Source organism: Oncorhynchus nerka, linkage group LG12, assembly GCF_034236695.1.
Source record: "Oncorhynchus nerka isolate Pitt River linkage group LG12, Oner_Uvic_2.0, whole genome shotgun sequence".
NCBI classification, from domain to species: Eukaryota; Metazoa; Chordata; class Actinopteri; order Salmoniformes; family Salmonidae; genus Oncorhynchus; species Oncorhynchus nerka.
This window is the reverse complement of record NC_088407.1, coordinates 71,867,134-71,887,089: the sequence shown is the minus strand read 5'-3', so window position 1 is coordinate 71,887,089 and position 19,956 is coordinate 71,867,134. Positions and strand designations below refer to the sequence as shown.

At 45.1% G+C, this 19,956-nt stretch overlaps 1 protein-coding gene across 1 annotated transcript in view; it reads right to left on the bottom strand.

Moving 5' to 3' along the window:
* The window catches only part of LOC115138826 (A-kinase anchor protein 6-like), a 269,377-nt gene that overhangs the window by 226,332 nt on the left and 23,089 nt on the right, over positions 1–19,956 (bottom strand). The window contains 2 exon segments of the mRNA XM_065025785.1: positions 492–2,129; positions 19,245–19,496. Coding sequence (XP_064881857.1) covers positions 492–2,129; positions 19,245–19,496 — 1,890 coding nt within the window.

The following is a 19,956-nucleotide window of genomic DNA, read 5'->3' as shown; positions in this document are numbered from 1 at the left end:
AGCCAAGTAGCATCTCGCTCTCTGCCTCCCATCTGCTCGCACCAATCTCACTGGCACCTCCACAATTGCAACAATAGAGTGCCAGCCTCTCCCTCGCACAGAAATGTGTACAGGTGAAAAAAATGTGTTTCAACAAGATGCGTTTAGTATATCTGGATGTCAGACTAAAATGAATGATACTAATGTGTATAGTGAAATGACTTCAAACCCCCATCTCTACAGTCCACCCATTATGCCGTCATTGACTTGAATGGGGACGCCCGTTCTATTCATTCTATTTCAATTCCAGCCCATGCAGCAAGGAGATATTCCAACGGTTATTACGGTGATCATGGTCATTTAGCTGGCCAATTACCATCATTGAAAGTTCCATAACCGTCACAGCCCTAAGTCCATCTACTGTACATTTTAGATCCTGGAATAACCAATGCTTGAAACAACAACAACATCATAGTAAAAGTGTATGTGTCAGAGGCTGATGCTCTCATTACCTCCATCTTGTCCCATATGTCTGGGTGGTTGTCGTGGTGCTGGATGTCATCCAGTAGCTGTTGGATGAAAGGTTTACACTGTGTCTCTATGTGGGGGGCCATGGTAGTGGTGGTGGTGGGATGCAGGGCGAGAGACCTGTTGGTGTCTCTCACTCTGGTCTCCCCGGAGCTCCAGCCCCTGTCGTTGTCTCTCTTCCTACTCTCCCTGGAGCTCCAGGCCTCGTCCTCAGACAGCAGGTCCCTGAGGGGGGCCGAGTCGATGCTCTCATCCAGGGATGGAGTCATGTCGCTGGACAAGGTGGGCGAGAAGTGCCCCATCCCCACGTGGAAAGGCCTCTTATAGGGGGGTTGGAGGACGTCGAAGCCCAAAGGGGGTTGGGGGCTGCCCGGGCCCTCGCCCTCCCAGTCTGAATTGACCTCGGTTAGCTCCCAGTCGTCTACATCCTGAATCGACTCATGGTGTCCCTGGTGGTCAGGTCTCTGGGCCAGGGTCTCCAGCTTCATAGCCAGCATCTCTGTCTTCTTTAGCTTGGCGGGCAGAGCCAGGAACTCATCTGACCTGAACCAGTGCTCCTTGCTGGGGTTAGGGCTGGTCCCCACTGGGGCTGGGTGGTGGAGGTGGGGGCACTGGGGCTGGATGATCCAGACGGCTTCCTTGGTGGGAGGGCGGAAGTCCTCGCTTGTGGCCTCATCGTGGGACTCGTGGTCTGAGGGCTCTCTCATAGGAGAGGGTAGGGAGCTGTCTGTGTCTCTGTCTGTCTGTGGATCCTTCAGGACCCTGCTGCATCCATTGTTGCCTGAGAAGAGGATGGGGATGGAGGAGAGGTCCTGGGGGAAGTGGCCTCCCTGGTCTACCTCTGAGGAGCTCCTCTGTAGGGGGATGTGAGTGCCAACAGGGCTTCCTTGTCTCTGGTAACCTCCAGCCTCTCTTTGTCTGCTGGCCTGCAGGTTCATGCTGTTCATGACCTGCAGGCTGTCAAAGGACTGGGAGGCGTTGCTGGGGCACACAGCATTCAGCTCCAGCCAGAACTTGCAGCGGTCGGGAAGGTCCAGGAGAGAGGGAGTGCTCTGGCTCAGGTCTGCCTGGAATTGAAGAGAGGGAGGCAGGGTGGATCTCCTTAGGCTGAGGCTGGACTCAGCCTCTCCCTCCAGATAAATGGTCTTCTTAGGCAGGACAGGCTGAGTGGGGGACACCTCGTTACTCACGCTGCCCTGAAGGGGCTGCTTGGAGAGTGGAGTGCTCTCGCTCTGGGGCGTGTCGCAGTGCATTTTGGGTCCAGGTGCAGGGTTGTTCTCTTCCCCTGCGCTGGAGGGCTTGTCTCTGTGTTTCTCTATAGGGGTACCTGGCTCCTCCTCTTCCTGCTCTGAGACGGCCCCCTGGTTCTGGCTCTGCTTGGCTGTGATGGTCAGCAGGTCCACACTCTGGATGAGCTCTGGGAAGTCGCTCTTTAGACTGGTGTATCTACAGCCGGGCTCCTGCCCCTGGCCCAATCCGCTGGTACCCTCCTGGTCCTCACTGGGGCTATAGTCACTGAGTTCATAGGCTGTGATGCCACAGTCCAGGGATAAGTAGTCCTGACTGCACTTAATGGTCACCTGGCCGCAGTCGTCCACCTCAGTCAGAGCATCCAGGCGAGCCTGGGGGAGATACAGGGGGAGGGGGGGACACTTGATTAACACACCATTTAAGTTTACAAAAAATATAAGTTAAAATGCTTTAAAAGGGAAATCTGCAGCTCAAAAAACAACAAAGCGGTCAACATGCCACTGTTTCGGGAAACAGCTGAGGGATGAGGCTGGAGAAATGTAAACACTCTCAAATTCAGTAAACACTCTCCAATACAGCTATAGATACATGACTGACCATCCATAAGATAAAATTATTGATATGTACAGTGTTTGTTTACAAATGCATTATTTATAAACAATGGCGTAAAACAAGCTTATATTTTGGGTTCTGATGGGGTATAACTATTGAACTAAGCTCATGAGAGATTTAGAAGTTATATTCTTGAAGACTCAAAAGGCTGTATGTCATTAATTTAAAGGTAAAAAATGGATGTATCAATCACAGATTGCGCCTTAAGTAAACCAAATAGGAGTTGTGTTTTCCGACATAAAAGAAAAGCAACTCATAACATGCTGACCACACCGCTCGCGTGCGTGCGTCCAATTAATCCACAGATGAAATGGTAAAACAAGTTTGTTTCTAGTAATCTCTCCTCCTTCAGCCTTCTTCTTCTTCTTCTTTGATTGTTATATGGCGATTGGCAACCGACTTTAAGGTGCATTACCACCACCAATTGGACTGGAGTGTGGACCTCAATTCATCTTTCAATCACCCACGTGGGCATATGCTCCTAAAAACCAATGAGGAGATGGGAGAGACGGGACTTGCAGCGCATCAAGCGTCACAAATAGAACCAAGTTTTATTTTAGGGCCTGGCTACGCAGACGCTCATTGACACATGCGAGCAGTGTGGGTGCAATGATTGAATAACATGTATGTGTACATTTATTTTGCAACGCGAGCGGTGTGGTAAGCATGTAACATTGCACATCAATCATTGCACCCACACGGCTCGAACGCGTCAACGAGCGTCTGCGTAGCCAGGCGCTGAAATAGAACTTGGTTCTATTTGTGACGCTTGACACGCTGAAAGACCCGCCTCTCCTCATTGGTTTTTAAGAGCATATACCCACTGGGTGATTGAAAGATTCACTTTTTAATTTTAATTTTATTTCACCTTTATTTAACCAGGTAGGCTAGTTGAGAACAAGCTCTCATTTGCAACTGCTACCTGGCCAAGATAAAGCATAGCAATTCAACACATACAACAACACACTCATAGAATTAACAAACATACAGTCAATAATACAGTATAAAAGGTTTATATATAGCATGTGCAAATGAGGTAGGATAAGGGAGGTAAGGCAATAAATAGGCCACGGTGGCCTATATATAGCAATTAAACACTGGAATGGTAGAATGTGCAGAAGATGAATGTGCAAGTAGGGATACTGGAGTGCAAAGGAGCAAGATAAATAAATAAATAAATACAGTATGGGGATGAGGTAATAGGATGGGCTATTTACAGATGGGCTATGCACAGGTGCAGTGATCTGTGAGCTGTTCTGATAGCTGGTGCTTAAAGCTAGTCAGGGAGATATGAGTCCCCAGCTTCAGTGATTTTTGCAGTTCGTTCCAGTAATTGGCAGCAGAGAACTGGAAGGAAAGGCGGCCAATGGAAGAATTGGCTTTGGGGGTGACCAGTAAGATCAAATCAAATTTATTTGTCACATACACATGGTTAGGAGATGTTAATGCGAGTGTAGCGAAATGCTTGTGCTTCTAGTTCCGACAATGCAGTAATAACCAACAAGTAATCTAACCTAACAATTCCAAAACGACTACCTTATACACACAAGTGTAAAAGAATAAAGAATATGTACATAAAGATATATGAATGAGTGATGGTACAGAACGGCATAGGCAAGATGCAGTAGATGGTATCGAGTACAGTATATACATATGAGATGAGTAATGTAGGGTATGTAAACAAAGTGGCATAGTTTAAAGTGGCTAGTGATAGATGTATTACATAAAGATGCAGTAGATGATATAGGGTACAGTATATACATATACATATGAGATGAGTAATGTAGGGTATGTAAACATTATATTAAGTAGCATTGTTTAAAGTGGCTAGTGATATATTTTACATCAATTTACATCAATTCCCATTATTAAAGTGGCTGGAGTTGAGTCAGTGTGTTGGCAGCAGCCACTCAATGTTAGTGGTGGCTGTTTAACAGTCTGATGGCCTTGAGATAGAAGCTGTTTTTCAGTCTCTCGGTCCCTGCTTTGATGCACCTGTACTGACCTCGCCTTCTGGATGATAGCGGGGTGAACAGGTAGTGGCTCGGGTGGTTGTTGTCCTTGATGATCTTTATGGCCTTCCTGTGACATCGGGTGGCGTAGGTGTCCTGGAGGGCAGGTAGTTTGCCCCCGGTGATGCGTTGTGCAGACCTCACTACCCTCTGGAGAGCCTTACGGTTGTGGGCGGAGCAGTTGCCGTACCAGGCGGTAATACAGCCCGACAGGATGCTCTCGATTGTGCATCTGTAGAAGTTTGTGAGTGCTTTTGGTGACAAGCTGAATTTCTTCAGACTCCTGAGGTTGAAGAGGCGCTGCTGCACCTTCTTCACGACGCTGTCTGTGTGGGTAGACCTATTCAGTTACTACCCTCTCCACTACTATCCCATCGATGTGGATAGGGGGGTGCTCCCTCAGCTGTTTCCTGAAGTCCACAATCATCTCCTTTGTTTTGTTGACGTTGAGTGTGAGGTTATTTTCCTGACACCACACTCCGAGGGCCCTCACCTCCTCCCTGTAGGCCATCTCGTCGTTGTTGGTAATCAAGCCTACCACTGTAGTGTCGTCCGCAAACTTGATGATTTAGTTGGAGGCGTGCATGGCCACGCAGTCATGGGTGAACAGGGAGTACAGGAGAGGGCTCAGAACGCGAGTGTTAACCCGAGTGTTAAGATGTTGTTACCTACCCTCACCACCTGGGGGCGGCCCGTCAGGAAGTCCAGTACCCAGTTGCACAGGGCGGGGTCGAGACCCAGGGTCTCGAGCTTGATGACGAGTTTGGAGGGTACTATGGTGTTAAATGCTGAGCTGTAGTCGATGAACAGCATTCTCACATAGGTATTCCTCTTTTCCAGATGGGTTAGCGCAGTGTGCAGTGTGTTTGAGATTGCATCGTCTGTGGACCTATTTGGGTGGTAAGCAAATTGGAGTGGGTCTAGGGTGTCAGGCAGGGTGGAGGTGATATGGTCCTTGACTAGTCTCTCAAAGCACTTCATGATGACGGAATTGAGTGCTACGGGGGCGGTAGTCGTTTAGCTCAGTTACCTTAGCTTTCTTGGGAACAGGGACAATGGTGGCCCTCTTGAAGCATGTGGGAACAGCAGACTGGGATAAGGATTGATTGAATATGTCCGTAAAAACACCAGCCAGATGGTCTGCGCATGCTCTGAGGACGCGGCTGGGGATGCCGTCTGGGCCTGCAGCCTTGCGAGGGTTAACACATTTAAATGTTTTCCTCACTTCGGCTGCCGTGAGGGAGAGTCCGCAGGCTATGGTAGCGGGCGTGTCAGTGGCACTGTATTGTCCTCAAAGCGGGCAAAAAAGTTATTTAGTCTGCCTGGGAGCAAGACATCCTGGTCCGTGACGGGGCTGGTTTTCTTTTTGTAATCCGTGATTGACTGTAGACCCTGCCACATACCTCTTGTGTCTGAGCCGTTGAATTGTGACTCTACTTTGTCTCTATACTGACGCTTAGCTTGTTTGATTGCCTTCCGGATGGAATAGCTACACTGTTTGTATTCGGTCATGTTTCCGGTCACCTTTCCCTGGTTAAAAGCAGTGGTTGGCGCTTTCAGTTTCTCGCCAATGCTGCCATCAATCCACGGTTTCTGGTTTGGGAATGTTTTAATCGTTGCTATGGGAACGACATCATCAATGCCCTTTCTAATGAACTCGCTCACCGAATCAGCGTATTCGTCAATGTTGTTGTTGGACGCAATGCGGAACATATCCCAATCCACGTGATTGAAGCAGTCTTGAAGCGTGGAATCAGAATGGTCGGACCAGCGTTGAACAGACCTGAGCGCGGAAGCAACAAAATGGAGTGGTGGTCAGCTTTTCTGAAAGGAGGGCGGGGGAGGGCCTTATATGCGTCGCGGAAGTTAGAATAGCAATGATCCAAGGTTTTACCAGCCCTGGTTGCGCAATCGATATGCTGATACAATTTAGGGAGTCTTGTTTTCATATTAGCCTTGTTAAAATCCCCAGCTACAATGAAAGCAGCCTCAGGATATGTGGTTTCCAGTTTGCAAAGAGTCAAATAAAGTTTGTTCAGGGCCATCGATGTGTCTGCTTGGGGGGGGAATATATACGGCTGTGATTATAATCAAAGAAAATTCCCTTGGTAGATAATGCAGACGACATTTGATTGTGAGGAATTGTAAGTCAGGTGAACAGAAGGACTTGAGTTCCTGTATGTTGTCGTGGCAACACCACGTCTCGTTAATCATAAGGCATACGCCCCCGCCACTCTTCTTACCAGAAAGATGTTTGTTTCTGTCAGCGCGATGTGTAAAGAAACCAGCTGGCTGCACCGATTCCGTTAGCGTCTCTCGAGTGAGCCATGTTTCCGTGAAGCAAAGAACGTTACTGTCTCTGATGTCCCTCTGGAATGCTACCCTTGCTTGGATTTCATCAACCTTGTTGTCAAGAGACTGGACAATGGGAGTAGTATGCTAGGGAGCGATGCGCGATGTGCCCGTCTCCGGAGCCTGACCAGAAGACCGCTTCGTTTCCCTCTTTTACGACGTCGTTGTTTTGGGTCGCCGGCTGGGATCCATTCCATTGTCCTTGGTGGAAGGCAGAACACAGGATCCGCTTCGGGAAAGTCATATTCCTGGTCGTACTGATGGTGAGTTGACGTTGCTCTTATATTCAGTAGTTCTTCCCGACTGTATGTAATGAAACCTAAGATTACCTGGGGTACCAATGTAAGAAATATCATGATTAAAAAAAAAACTGCATAGTTTCCTAGGAACGCGAAGCGAGGCGGCCATCTCTGTCGGCGCCGGGAGTATGTTTTATTCTTGCTGGAGCGCGTGCTACGGGTGGGTGCTGCTATGATGACCAGTGAGCTGAGATAAGGCGGGGCTTTACCTAGCAGAGACTTGTAGATGACCTGGAGCCAGTGGGTTTGGCGACGAGTATGAAGCGAGGACCAGCCAACGAGAGCATACAGGTAGCAGTGGTGGGTAGTATATGGGGCTTTGGTGACAAAACAGATGGCACTGTGATAGACTGCATCCAATTTGTTGAGTAGAGTGTTGGAGGCTATTTTGTAAATGACGTCGCCAAAGTCGAGGACCGGTAGGATGGTCAGTTTTACAAGGGTATGTTTGGCAGCATGAGTGAAGGAAGCTTTGTTGCGAAATAGGAAGCCGATTCTAGATTTAATTTTGGATTGGAGATGCTTAATGTGAGTCTGGAAGGAGAGTTTACAGTCTAACCAGACACCTAGGTATTTGTAGTTGTCCACATATTCTAAGTCAGAACCGTCCAGAGTGGTGATGCTGGACGGGTGGGCAGGTGCGGACAGCGATCGGTTGAAGAGCGTGCATTTAGTTTTACTTGCATTTAAGAGCAGTTGGAGGCCACGGAAGGAGAGTTGTACGGCATTGAAGCTCGTCTGGAGGTGAGTTAACACAGTGTCCAAAGAAGGGCCAGAGGTATACAGAATGGTGTCGTCTACGTAGAGGTGGATCAGAGAATCACCAGCAGCAAGAGCGACATCATTGATGTATACAGAGCAGAGTGTCGGCCCGAGAATTGAACCCTGTGGCACCCCCATAGAGACTGCCAGAAGTACGGACAACAGGGCCTCCGATTTGACACACCGAACTCTATCAGAGAAGTAGTTGGTGAACCAGGTGAGGCAATCATTTGAAAAACCAAGGCTGTTGTGTCTGCCGATAAGAATGTAGTGATTGACAGAGTCAAAAGCCTTGGCCAGGTCGTTGAATACGACTGCACAGTGATGTCTCTTATTAATGGCGGTTATGATATCGTTTAGGACTTTAAGTGTGGCCAGCTCTGAAACCAGATTGCATAGCGGAGAAGGTATGGTGGGATTCGAAATGGTCGGAAATCTGTTTGTTAACTTGGCTTTCGAAGACCTTAGAAAAGCAGGGTAGGATAGATATAGGTCTGTAGCAGTTTGGGTCAAGAGTGTCTCCCCCTTTGAAGAGGGGAATGACCGGGGCAGCTTTCCAATCTATGGGAATCTCAGAAAGAGAGGTTGAACAGGCTAATAATAGGGGTTGCAACAATTTAGGCAGATCATTTTAGAAAGAGAGGGTCCAGATTGTCTAGCCCGGCTGATATGTAGGGGACCAGATTTTGCAGCTCTTTCAGAACATCAGCTATCTGGATTTGGGTGAAGGAGAAATGGGGGAGGCTTGGGCGAGTTGCTGTGGGGGTTGGAGGGCTGTTGATTGGGGTAGGGGTAGCCAGGTGGAAAGCATAGCCAGCCGTAGAAAAATGCTTATTGAAATGCTCAATTATAGTGGATTTATCGGTGGTGACAGTGTTTCCTAGCCTCAGTGCAGTGGGCAGCCGTGAGGAGGTGCTCTTATTCTCCATGGACTTTACAGTGTCCCAGAACTTTTTTGAGTTTGTGATACACGATGCAAATTTCTGCTTGAAAAAGCTAGCCTTAGCCTCAGTAACTGCCTGTGTATATTTGTTCCTAACTTCCCTGAAAAGCTGTATATCACGGGGGCTATTCAATGCTAATGCAGAACGCCACAGGATGTTTTTGTGCTGGTCAAAGGCCTGGAGAGAACCAAGGGCTATATCTGTTCCTGGTTCTATATTTTTTGAATGGGGCATGCTTATTTAAGATGGTGAGGAAGGCACTTTTAAAGATTAACCAGGTATCCTCTACTGACGGGATGAGGTCAATATCCTTCCATGATACCTGGGCCAGGTCGAATAGAAAGGCCTGCTCGCAGGAAATGTTTTAGGGAGCATTTGACAGTGATGAGGAGTGGTCGTTTGACGGCTGACCCATTACGGATGCAGGCAATGAGGCAGTGATCACTGAGATCTTGGTTGAAAACAGCAGAGGTGTATTTGGAGGCCAAGTTGGTTAGGATGATATCTATGAGGGTGCCCGTGTTTACGGATTTGGGGTTGTAGCTGGCGGGTTCATTGATCTATTGTGTGAGCTTGAGGACATCAAGCTTAGATTTTAGGATTGGCCCGGGGTGTTGAGCATGTCCCAGTTTAGGTCACCTAGCAGCACAAGCTCTGAAGATAGATGGGGGGCAATCAATTCACATATGGTGTCCAGGGCACAGCTGGGGGCAAAGGGTGGTCTATAGCAAGCGCCAATGATGAGAGACTTGTTTCTGGAAAGGTGGATTTTTAAAAGTAGAAGCTTGAATTGTTAGGGCACAGACCTGGATAGTAAGACAGAACTCTGCAGGCTATCTCTGCAGTAGATTGCAACACCGCCCCCTTTGGCAGTTCTTTCTTGTCGGAAAATGATAGATAGGGATGGAAATTTCAGAGTTTTTGGTGGTCTTCCTAAGCTAGGATTCAGACACGGCTAGGACATCCGGGTTGGCAGAGTGTGCTAAAGTAGTGAATAAAACAAACTTTCATGCATGTTAACATGCATGAAACCAAGGCTTTTACGGTTACAGAAGTCAACAAATGAGAGCACCTTGGGAGTAGAAGTGGAGCTAGGCACTGCAGGGCCTGGATTAACCTCTACATCACAGGAGGAACAGAGGAGGAGTAGGATAAGGGTACGGCTAAAGTCTATCAGAACTGGTTGCCTAGTGCGTTTGGAACAGAGAGTAAAAGGAGCAGGTTTCTGGGCGCGATAAAATAGATTCAAGGCATACAGACAAAGGTATGGTAGGATGTGAGTACATTGGAGATTAACCTAGGCATTGAGTAATGATGGGAGAGATATTGTCTCTAGAGACGTTCAAACCAGGTGATGTCACAGCATAAGTGGTGAGGTGGAACTAAATAGTTGGTTAAGGCATATTGAGCAGGGCTAGAGGCTCTACAGTGAAATAACACAATAATCACTAACCACTAACAGGGCATATTGATATTAGGGAGAGGCATGCGTAGCGATCATAGGGGTCCAGTGAGTGGGTGGGCTGGCTGGAGATACTGCGATTCAGACAGCTAGAAGGCCGGGGATAGCAAGCTAGCAGGAGGGCCTTAGAGGGACGTCTCGACAGAGGAAAGTCTGTTTTAGCCTCTGAGGTCCACACTGAGGTCTACATTGATGGTGGTAATACACCTTAAAGTTGGTTGCCAACCGCCATATAAAATCCAAGGAAGAAGAAGGAGCCTGAAGGAGGAGAGATTACTAGAAATTAACTCGGTTTACCCTTTTATCTGTGGATTAATTGTCAGAGTAGAGGACCTTGTGCATTGCAGGTAAAATAACAACCCAATGTTTATATCCCAGGACAAATTAGCTAACAGCAGCAAGCTAGCCAGCTAAATTGCCATAAATGTTTGCTTTTCGACCGGTCCCCAAATTAATATAGTTGGTTCAGTGTTTGTTTTGATATTTCAACCTGCGTGTCCTGATCGCGTCTGGTGTGGGTGGACAAAATCAAAATGCGTGCGATGGAGAACGCACACGCACGAGCGGTCTGGTCAGCGTTTAAGAGTCTGCTATGCTACAGTAAATAATATTCCATACCCATGGATTCCTCATCTGTAGCAATTCCTGCATGTGCCACAATGTGGTGTGCATTATTTATGTAACAGACAGTAGAGAAGCTGTAATGTGTAAATATTTTTCTCTCTCAAAATGTAACTCTTTTTCCCTGGTGTTTTAGGCACTGTGTGTGGGGGGGGGTAGTCTCCTAAACTGAAATTGACCAAAAGATGATCCTATTGTAGAGGCCAGGATGTCCAGTGGACAACTGAAGAGACCAGCATGAACAATTGACAGGATATCCAGTGAACACACACAGACACACACATCCTTTCTTTGTTCTTTGTAATAATATCATTGAATAAGGCCTGCTGAGACGGTCAACCTTAGCTAAACGTGTTTTAAATGCTCACACTTTGTTTCCCTTCAGTTGAATTTCTCTACAGTTTGATACCCATAAAAAAAGACTTCAGTTCACTATAAAATACTATAATACTTGCTATAGAATTCGATAGTAAACTGTAGTATACTGTAGAATCCTATACTCCACACTGTAGTATTCCTCAATCGTATTTTTGTATTCATTAGGCAGCTGCCTAGGCAGCAGCTACTCTTCCTGGGGTCCAGCGAAATGAAAGCAGTTATACAATTTTATAAACATTACAATACATTCAAAACAGATTTCCCAACACATTAAGTGTGTGCCCTCAGGCCCCTACTCTACTACCACATATCTATAACGTGTGTGTACAGTGCCTTGCAAAAGTATTCATCCCCTTGGTGTTTTTCCTATTTTGTTGCATTACAACCTGTAATTTAAACAGATTTTTATTTGGATTTCATGTAATGGACATACATAAAATAGTCCAAATTGGTGAAGTGAAATGAAAAAAATAACTTGTTAAATAAAAAAAAAAAATAAAAAACTGAAAATTGGTGCGTGCATATGTATTCGCCCACTTTGCTATGAAGCCCCTAAATAAGATCTGGTGCAACCAATTACCTTCAGAAGTCACATAATTAGTTAAACAAGTCCACCTGTGTGCAATCTAAGTGTCACATGATCTGTAACATGATCTCAGTATATATACACCTGTTCTGAAAGGCCCCAGAGTCTGTAACACCATCAAGCAAGTGTCACCATGAAGACCAAGGAGGTCTCCAAACAGGTCACGGACAAAGTTGTGGAGAAGTACAGATCAGGGTTGGGTTATAAAAAAATATCCGTAACTTTGAATATCCCACAGAGCACCATTAAATCCATTATTAAAAAATTGAAAGAATATGACAACAAACCTGCCAAGAGAGGGCCGCCCACCAAACTCACGGACCAGGCAAGGAGGGCATTAATCAGAGAGGCAACAAAGAAAAGAAAACCCTGATGGAGCTGCAAAGCTCCACAGTGGAGATTGGAGTATCTGTCCATAGGACCACTTTAAGCCATACACTCTACAGAGCTTGGCTTTACGGAAGAGTGGCCAGAAAAAAGCCATCGCTTAAAGAAAAAAATAAGCAAACACGTTTGGTGTTTGCCAAAAGGCGTGCGGGAGACTCCCCAAACATATGGAAGAAGGTACTCTGGTCAATTGAGCTTTTTTGGCCATCAAGGAAAATGCTATGACTGGTGCAAACCCAACACCTCTCATCACCCCGAGAACTCCATTGAAGCATGGTGGTGGCAGCATCATGCTGTGGGGATGTTTTTCATCGGCAAATACTTGGAAACTGGTCAGAATTGAACGAATTATGGATGGCGCTAAATACAGGGAAATTCTTGAGGGAAACCTGTTTCAGTCTTCCAGAGATTTGAGACTGGGACGGAGGTTCACCTTCCAGCAGGACAATGACACAAAGCATGCTGCTAAAGCAACACTCGAGTGGTTTAAGGGAAAACATTTAAATGTCTTGGAATGGCCTAGTCAAAGCCCAGACCTCAATCCAAATGAGAATCTGTGGTATGACTTAAAGATTGCTGTACACCAGCGGAACTGATCCTAGTTGAAGGAGCTGGAGCAGTTTTGCCTTGAAGAATGGGCAAAAATCCCAGTGGTTAGATGTGCCAATCTTATAGAGACATACCCCAAGAGACATGCAGCTGTAATTGCTGCAAAAGGTGACTCTACAAAGTATTGATTTTTTTTGGGGGGGGGGTGAATAGTTATGCACACTCAAGTTCTGTTGTTTTTGTCTTATTCCTTGTTTGTTTCACAATAAAACATATTTTGCATCTTCAAGTGTTGTTGTGTATGTTGTGGTGCATGTTGTGTAAATCAAATGATACAAACCCCCAAAAAGGGGGAGGGATGAATACTTTCGCAAGGCACCGTATAGTGCGTATGTTATCGTGTGTGTGTATGCATGTGTTTGTGCCTATGTTTTACTGTTTGAATTAGTTACTTGATGTGGAATATAGTTCCATGTATTTTAATTTGATTTATTTAACTAGGCAAGTCAGTTAAGAACAAATTCTTATTTACAATGACAGCCTACCCCAGCCAAACCCTAACCCAGACAACGCTGGGCTAATTATGCACCACCCTATGGGACTCCCAATCATGGCTGGTTGTGATACAGCCCGGAAATGAACCAGGGTCTGTAGTGACACGTCTACCACTGAAATGCAGTGCTTTAGAATAGACCGCTGCGCCAATCGGGAATCATGGCTGTATGTAGTACAGTGTGCCTCCCATAGTCTGTTATGGACTTGAGGACTGTGAAGAGACCTCTGGTGGCATGTCTCGTGGGGTATGCATGGGTGTCTGAGCTGTGTGCCGGTAGTTCAAACAGGCAGCTTGGTGCATTCAACATGTACAAGTAGTGATGAAGTCCATCTCTCTTCCACTTTGAGCCACGAGAGATTGACATGCATATTATTAATGTTACCTCTAGGAGTACATCCAAGGGCACATCCAAGGGCACATCCAATTGGGTACTTGTGTAATGGTCTGTGTACTGTACATCTAAATCTATAGTGCTTACTCTAGAAATTTGTAGTATACTATAGACATGGCCTTTACACAAGTACCATATTTGAAGCTGCAAATCTCGAGAAGCTAACCACAAACCTCCTGAAATTGTACTTAAAACATTTACCATACTAGGCATCAAAACCAATTCTGTGATTAAAGTTCACCCCTTTGGCAAGAAACTAATGTTTATGACAGAAAGAATTTACATAATTGTGACAGTAAAGCAAAGTAAAGTATACTTAATTAAATCAATGTATAAAATCTTTAGACCAAGGAAGTTTCACTTTGTACTAGTCTATGCATCTGGGTGTGACTGCTTGTACCCTGAGCACTCTGTATTGAAGCTATTACCTCTGACTTCAGTCTCCTTTATCTTTACAAAGTGAACTTGTATCTAAATATTTAAGTCTCGACACCGTGATGTGTAATGGGGCAATACTTTCCTGTGTGTTTACCTGGTGTGTTGTGTACACAGTGTGTGGGAGTCTCCCAAACTGAAATTTACCAAAGCTAAGCCTTTCAAATTCTAAACAAGACTGTTGCTCTCTTAGGAGCTTATCTTTGTTATTATGAGTTCAAAAACATCAAACCCATCTCTGCTGTAAAGAGAAGTTATCACACGAACGTCCACAACACTTAAAATAGGAACTTGAACGGAGAGAAAATAAAAGGTGTGAAGATCTGGACTTCCCACTTGAAAAGAAAATGACCAAAGTACTTTTATTTATAGATATACCAATATTACATTTACATGTGATATTTTGGTCATTTAGCAGATGGCCAGACGCTAATGATATCTATTTCACAAGATGCAGTGTATAAGTACTGCTCTGATCACCATACAGAGGACAGAAACAGATACCCCCAGACAAAGACAAAACGCCTACACTCATACAGAGTATTTGATCTAAAAAGAAGGAGATGTCTGACGATGTGTTCGCCAGCCCTGACACTACGAGAAGCCGTCGGGTGAATTATCCTCAGTCGGAGGAGACGTGCAATGATTTATACGCTTGTTCAGACTACAGACCTGGGGTCACCAGACAGTGGGTCAGAGAATCGGGGTTCAACTTGATCTGAGTCTGGAGGAGTAAAGCGAGGTGCGAGGCGAGCGGAGGCGCGGCACCCTGGCTGTGGTGGAACAGGGTCTACTGAGTGGCCTACTACTGACAACTCTCATCAGACTACGCTCCTACAACTACTACAAGGACATCAGCCAGAGAGAAAACCAGACGTTACAGTCTGTGTTTCTCCTTAAGACCAACTACACTGAACAGAGACAGTTACAGAGAGAGAAAGACCAGTTACAGAGAGAGAAAGACCAGTTACAGAGAAAGAAAGACCAGTTACAGCGAGAGAAAGACCAGTTACAGAGAGAGAAAGACCAGGTACAGAGAGAGAAAGACCAGTTACAGAGAGAAAGACCAGTTACAGAGAGAGAAAGACCAGTTACAGAGAGAAAGACCAGTTACAGAGAGAAAAAGATCAGTTACAGAGAGCTAGACCAGTTACAGAGAGAGAAAGACCAGTTACAGAGAGAAAGACCAGTTACAGAGAGCTAGACCAGTTACAGAGAGACTAGTTGCAGAGAGAAAAATACCAGTTACAGAGAGAGAAATACCAATTACAGAGAGAAAAAGACCAGTTACAGAGAGAGAAAGAGCAGTTACAGAGAGAGAGAGACCAGTTACAGAGAGAGAAAGATCAGTTACAGAGAGAGAAAGATCAGTTACAGAGAGAGAGAGAGAGACCAGTTACAGAGAGAGAAAGACCAGTTACAGAGAGAGAGAGACCAGTTACAGAGAGAGAAAGACCAGTTACAGAGAGACAAAGACCAGTTACAGAGAGAGAAAGACCAGTTACAGAGAGAGAAAGACCAGTTACAGAGAGAAAGACCAGTTACAGAGAGAGAAAGACCAGTTACAGAGAGAGAAATACCAGTTACAGAGAGATAAAGACCAGTTACAGAGAGAGAAAGAGCAGTTACAGAGAGAGAGAGACCAGTTACAGAGAGAGAAAGATCAGTTACAGAGAGAGAAAGATCAGTTACAGAGAGAGAGAGAGACCAGTTACAGAGAGAGAAAGACCAGTTACAGAGAGAGAGAGACCAGTTACAGAGAGAGAAAGACCAGTTACAGAGAGACAAAGACCAGTTACAGAGAGAGAAAGACCAGTTACAGAGAGAGAAAGACCAGTTACAGAGAGAAAGACCAGTTACAGAGAGAGAAAGACCAGTTACAGAGAGAGAAAGACCAGTTACAGAGAGAAAGACCAGTTACAGAGAGAGAAAGACCAGTTACAGAGAGAAAGACCAGGTACAGAGAGAGAAAGACCAGTTACAGAGAGAAAGACCAGTTACAGAGAGAGAAAGACCAGTTACAGAGAGAAAGACCAGTTACAGAGAGAGAAAGATCAGTTACAGAGAGCTAGACCAGTTACAGAGAGAAAGACCAGTTACAGAGAGAAAGACCAGTTACGGAGAGAAAGACCAGTTACAGAGAGCTAGACCAGTTACAGAGAGACTAGTTGCAGAGAGAAAAGACCAGTTACAGAGAGAGAAAGACCAATTACAAAGAATTACAGAGAGAGAAAGACCAGTTACAGAGAGAGAAAGACCTGTTACAGAGAGAGAGAGAGAGACCAGTTACAGAGAGAAAGACCAGTTACAGAGAGAGAAAGACCAGTTACAGAGAGAGAAAGACCAGTTACAGAGAGAGACCAGTTACAGAAGAGACCAGTTACAGAGAGAGAAAGACCAGTTACAGAGAGACCAGTTACAGAGAGAGAAAGACCAGTTACAGAGAGAGAAATACCAGTTACAGATAGATAAAGACCAGTTACAGAGAGAGCAGTTACAGACCAGTTACAGAGAGAAAAGATCAGTTACAGAGAGAGAAAGATCAGTTACAGAGAGAGAGAGACCAGTTACAGAGAGAAAAGACCAGTTACAGACCAGTTACAGAGAGAAAAGACCAGTTACAGAGAGACAAAGACCAGTTACAGAGAGAAAAGACCAGTTACAGAGAGAAAAGACCAGTTACAGAGAAAGACCAGTTACAGAGAGAGAAAGACCAGTTACAGAGAGAGAAAGACCAGTTACAGAGAGAAAGACCAGTTACAGAGAGAGAAAGACCAGTTACAGAGAGAAAGACCAGGTACAGAGAGAGAAAGACCAGTTACAGAGAGAAAGACCAGTTACAGAGAGAGAAAGACCAGTTACAGAGAGAAAGACCAGTTACAGAGAGAGAAAGATCAGTTACAGAGAGCTAGACCAGTTACAGAGAGAAAGACCAGTTACAGAGAGAAAGACCAGTTACGGAGAGAAAGACCAGTTACAGAGAGCTAGACCAGTTACAGAGAGACTAGTTGCAGAGAGAAAAAGACCAGTTACAGAGAGAGAAAGACCAATTACAGAGAGAGAAAGACCAGTTACAGAGAGAGAAAGACCTGTTACAGAGAGATAAAGACCAGTTACAGAGAGAGAAAGACCAGTTACAGAGAGAGAGACCAGTTACAGAGAGAGAAAGACCAGTTACAGAGAGAGAAAGACCAGTTACAGAGAGAGAGAGACCAGTTACAGAGAGAGAAAGACCAGTTACAGAGAGAGAGAGAGACCAGTTACAGAGAGAGAAAGACCAGTTACAGAGAGAGAAAGACCAGTTACAGAGAGAAAGACCAGTTACAGAGAGAGAAAGACCAGTTACAGAGAGAGAGAGAGACCAGTTACAGAGAGAGAAAGACCAGTTACAGAGAGAGAAAGACCAGTTACAGAGAGAGAAAGACCAGTTACAGAGAGAGAAAGACCAGTTACAGAGAGAAAGACCAGTTACAGAGAGAGAAAGACCAGTTACAGAGAGAAAGACCAGTTACAGAGAGAGAAAGACCAGTTACAGAGAGAGAAAGACCAGTTACAGAGAGAGAAAGACCTGTTACAGAGAGATAAAGACCAGTTACAGAGAGAGAAAGACCAGTTACAGAGAGAGAGACCAGTTACAGAGAGAGAAAGACCAGTTACAGAGAGAAAGACCAGTTACAGAGAGAGAAAGACCAGTTACAGAGAGAAAGACCAGTTACAGAGAGAGAAAGACCAGTTACAGAGAGAGAAAGACCAGTTACAGAGAGAGAAAGACCTGTTACAGAGAGATAAAGACCAGTTACAGAGAGAGAAAGACCAGTTACAGAGAGAGAGACCAGTTACAGAGAGAGAAAGACCAGTTACAGAGAGAGAAAGACCAGTTACAGAGAGAGAGAGACCAGTTACAGAGAGAGAAAGACCAGTTACAGAGAGAGAGAGAGACCAGTTACAGAGAGAGAAAGACCAGTTACAGAGAGAGAAAGACCAGTTACAGAGAGAAAGACCAGTTACAGAGAGAGAAAGACCAGTTACAGAGAGAGAAAGACCAGTTACAGAGAGAGAGAGAGACCAGTTACAGAGAGAGAAAGACCAGTTACAGAGAGAGAAAGACCAGTTACAGAGAGAGAAAGACCAGTTACAGAGAGAGAAAGACCAGTTACAGAGAGAAAGACCAGTTACAGAGAGAGAAAGACCAGTTACAGAGAGAAAGACCAGTTACAGAGAGAGAAAGACCAGTTACAGAGAGAGAAAGACCAGTTACAGAGAGAGAAAGACCAGTTACAGAGGGAAAGACCAGTTACAGAGAGAGAAAGACCAGTTACAGAGAGAGAAAGACCAGTTACAGAGAGAGAAAGACCAGTTACAGAGGGAAAGACCAGTTACAGAGAGAGAAAGACCAGTTACAGAGAGAGATAGAACGATTGGATATGATTATTGGAGGATAACACTAGTTGTTATTGTGTCTCTTCTGAGAATAAATTCTGGCCTGAGAGCAGATAGGACTGCAGAGAGAGAGGAGCAGACCTGGTGATCGTTAATAATGAAGAGGATCAGAGATTTATCAACGGAATTAATGCAGGAGTATTTGTCTGGATTGGTCTGTCTGATTTAGAGACTGAGGGGATCTGGAAGTGGGTGGAAGACACACCACTGACCACAGGGATGGACAGCCTAATAACCTTGGGGACCAGGATTGTGTGGAATTCAATAGCCACCGATCAACCCCACTATCGGTATGGAATGACAAGGTATGTTCCATTCCACTGCATTGGACCTGTGAGAAATAAGATTCCCACACTGTATACTGTCTCTGTTTAAGTTGTGTTATAACAGTCTGATGTTATTTGGTAGAGTAATATTGTTGGTGTCAAGCCACTCAGAACTATATTTGGTAGAGTGGGTCACAGTGTCAAGTGTAAAATTGCATAATACAGTATGTACTCTTATTTCCCTAAATAAAGTGAATATCATACTGTACAAATGCATCTTTCAATCAATTGTTTAATATGCTACTGTCATGCCGTTTTTTGTGCTTATGCCTATTCAATAAATCATTGAAACCTGAAAAGTTTTCATGTTTATTGTAGGATAGCGAGAGTTGTGTAAAGCACATGCCATATTAGGGATGCTGTTAATTATTAACCTGGTGGTGGTCCTGGGAGAAGGCTTGCAGGATGTCTGTCTGTCGGGTGTAGTTTCCGTTGGAGTCCTGGAGGCCCTGCAGCAGCCTCTCCTTCAGTACCAGGACAGAGACACGGAGCTGGTGCCACAGGAGCTGCACACTGCGGATATCCACAATGATGTTCACAGAGTAGGACAGCAGCTTCAAGGAGAACTCTGTCTCCAGCAATGCATGGATCTGCTCCACATGGTCCGAGATGTCCTCACAAATGTCCTACACACACACACAACACACACACACACACACACACACGGGAGAGATGGGACAAATGATAACACTTACACAAGCCTGGCATTGAAGAGATAATTATTGTATTTTTATATGCTTAACTACTCTGAAATAAACATACACGTTATCTTGATGCTCTACAGACTGAAAAGAGAGCAGACAGACATGATTGTGAGTCTCACTTAGGGCTGTTGCGGTCACCGTATTACCGGCGGTCACGAGTCACGTTTAGTCACGGTAAATAGGCTTCTCCAAGCTTGGATGTTGCTGATGGTCATTAGTAGCCTACTAAACTTGCTAATTGTCTGTTACTCAGCACTCTAGTGTCCCTCTAATCACTCTGACATCAATGCAAATGTATTTGAAAATCTAATCAAACACTTCACGAGAGCTCATGAGCTCATGTTGTGCAACATTTCAATAGGCTATACACATTTGCACGAGA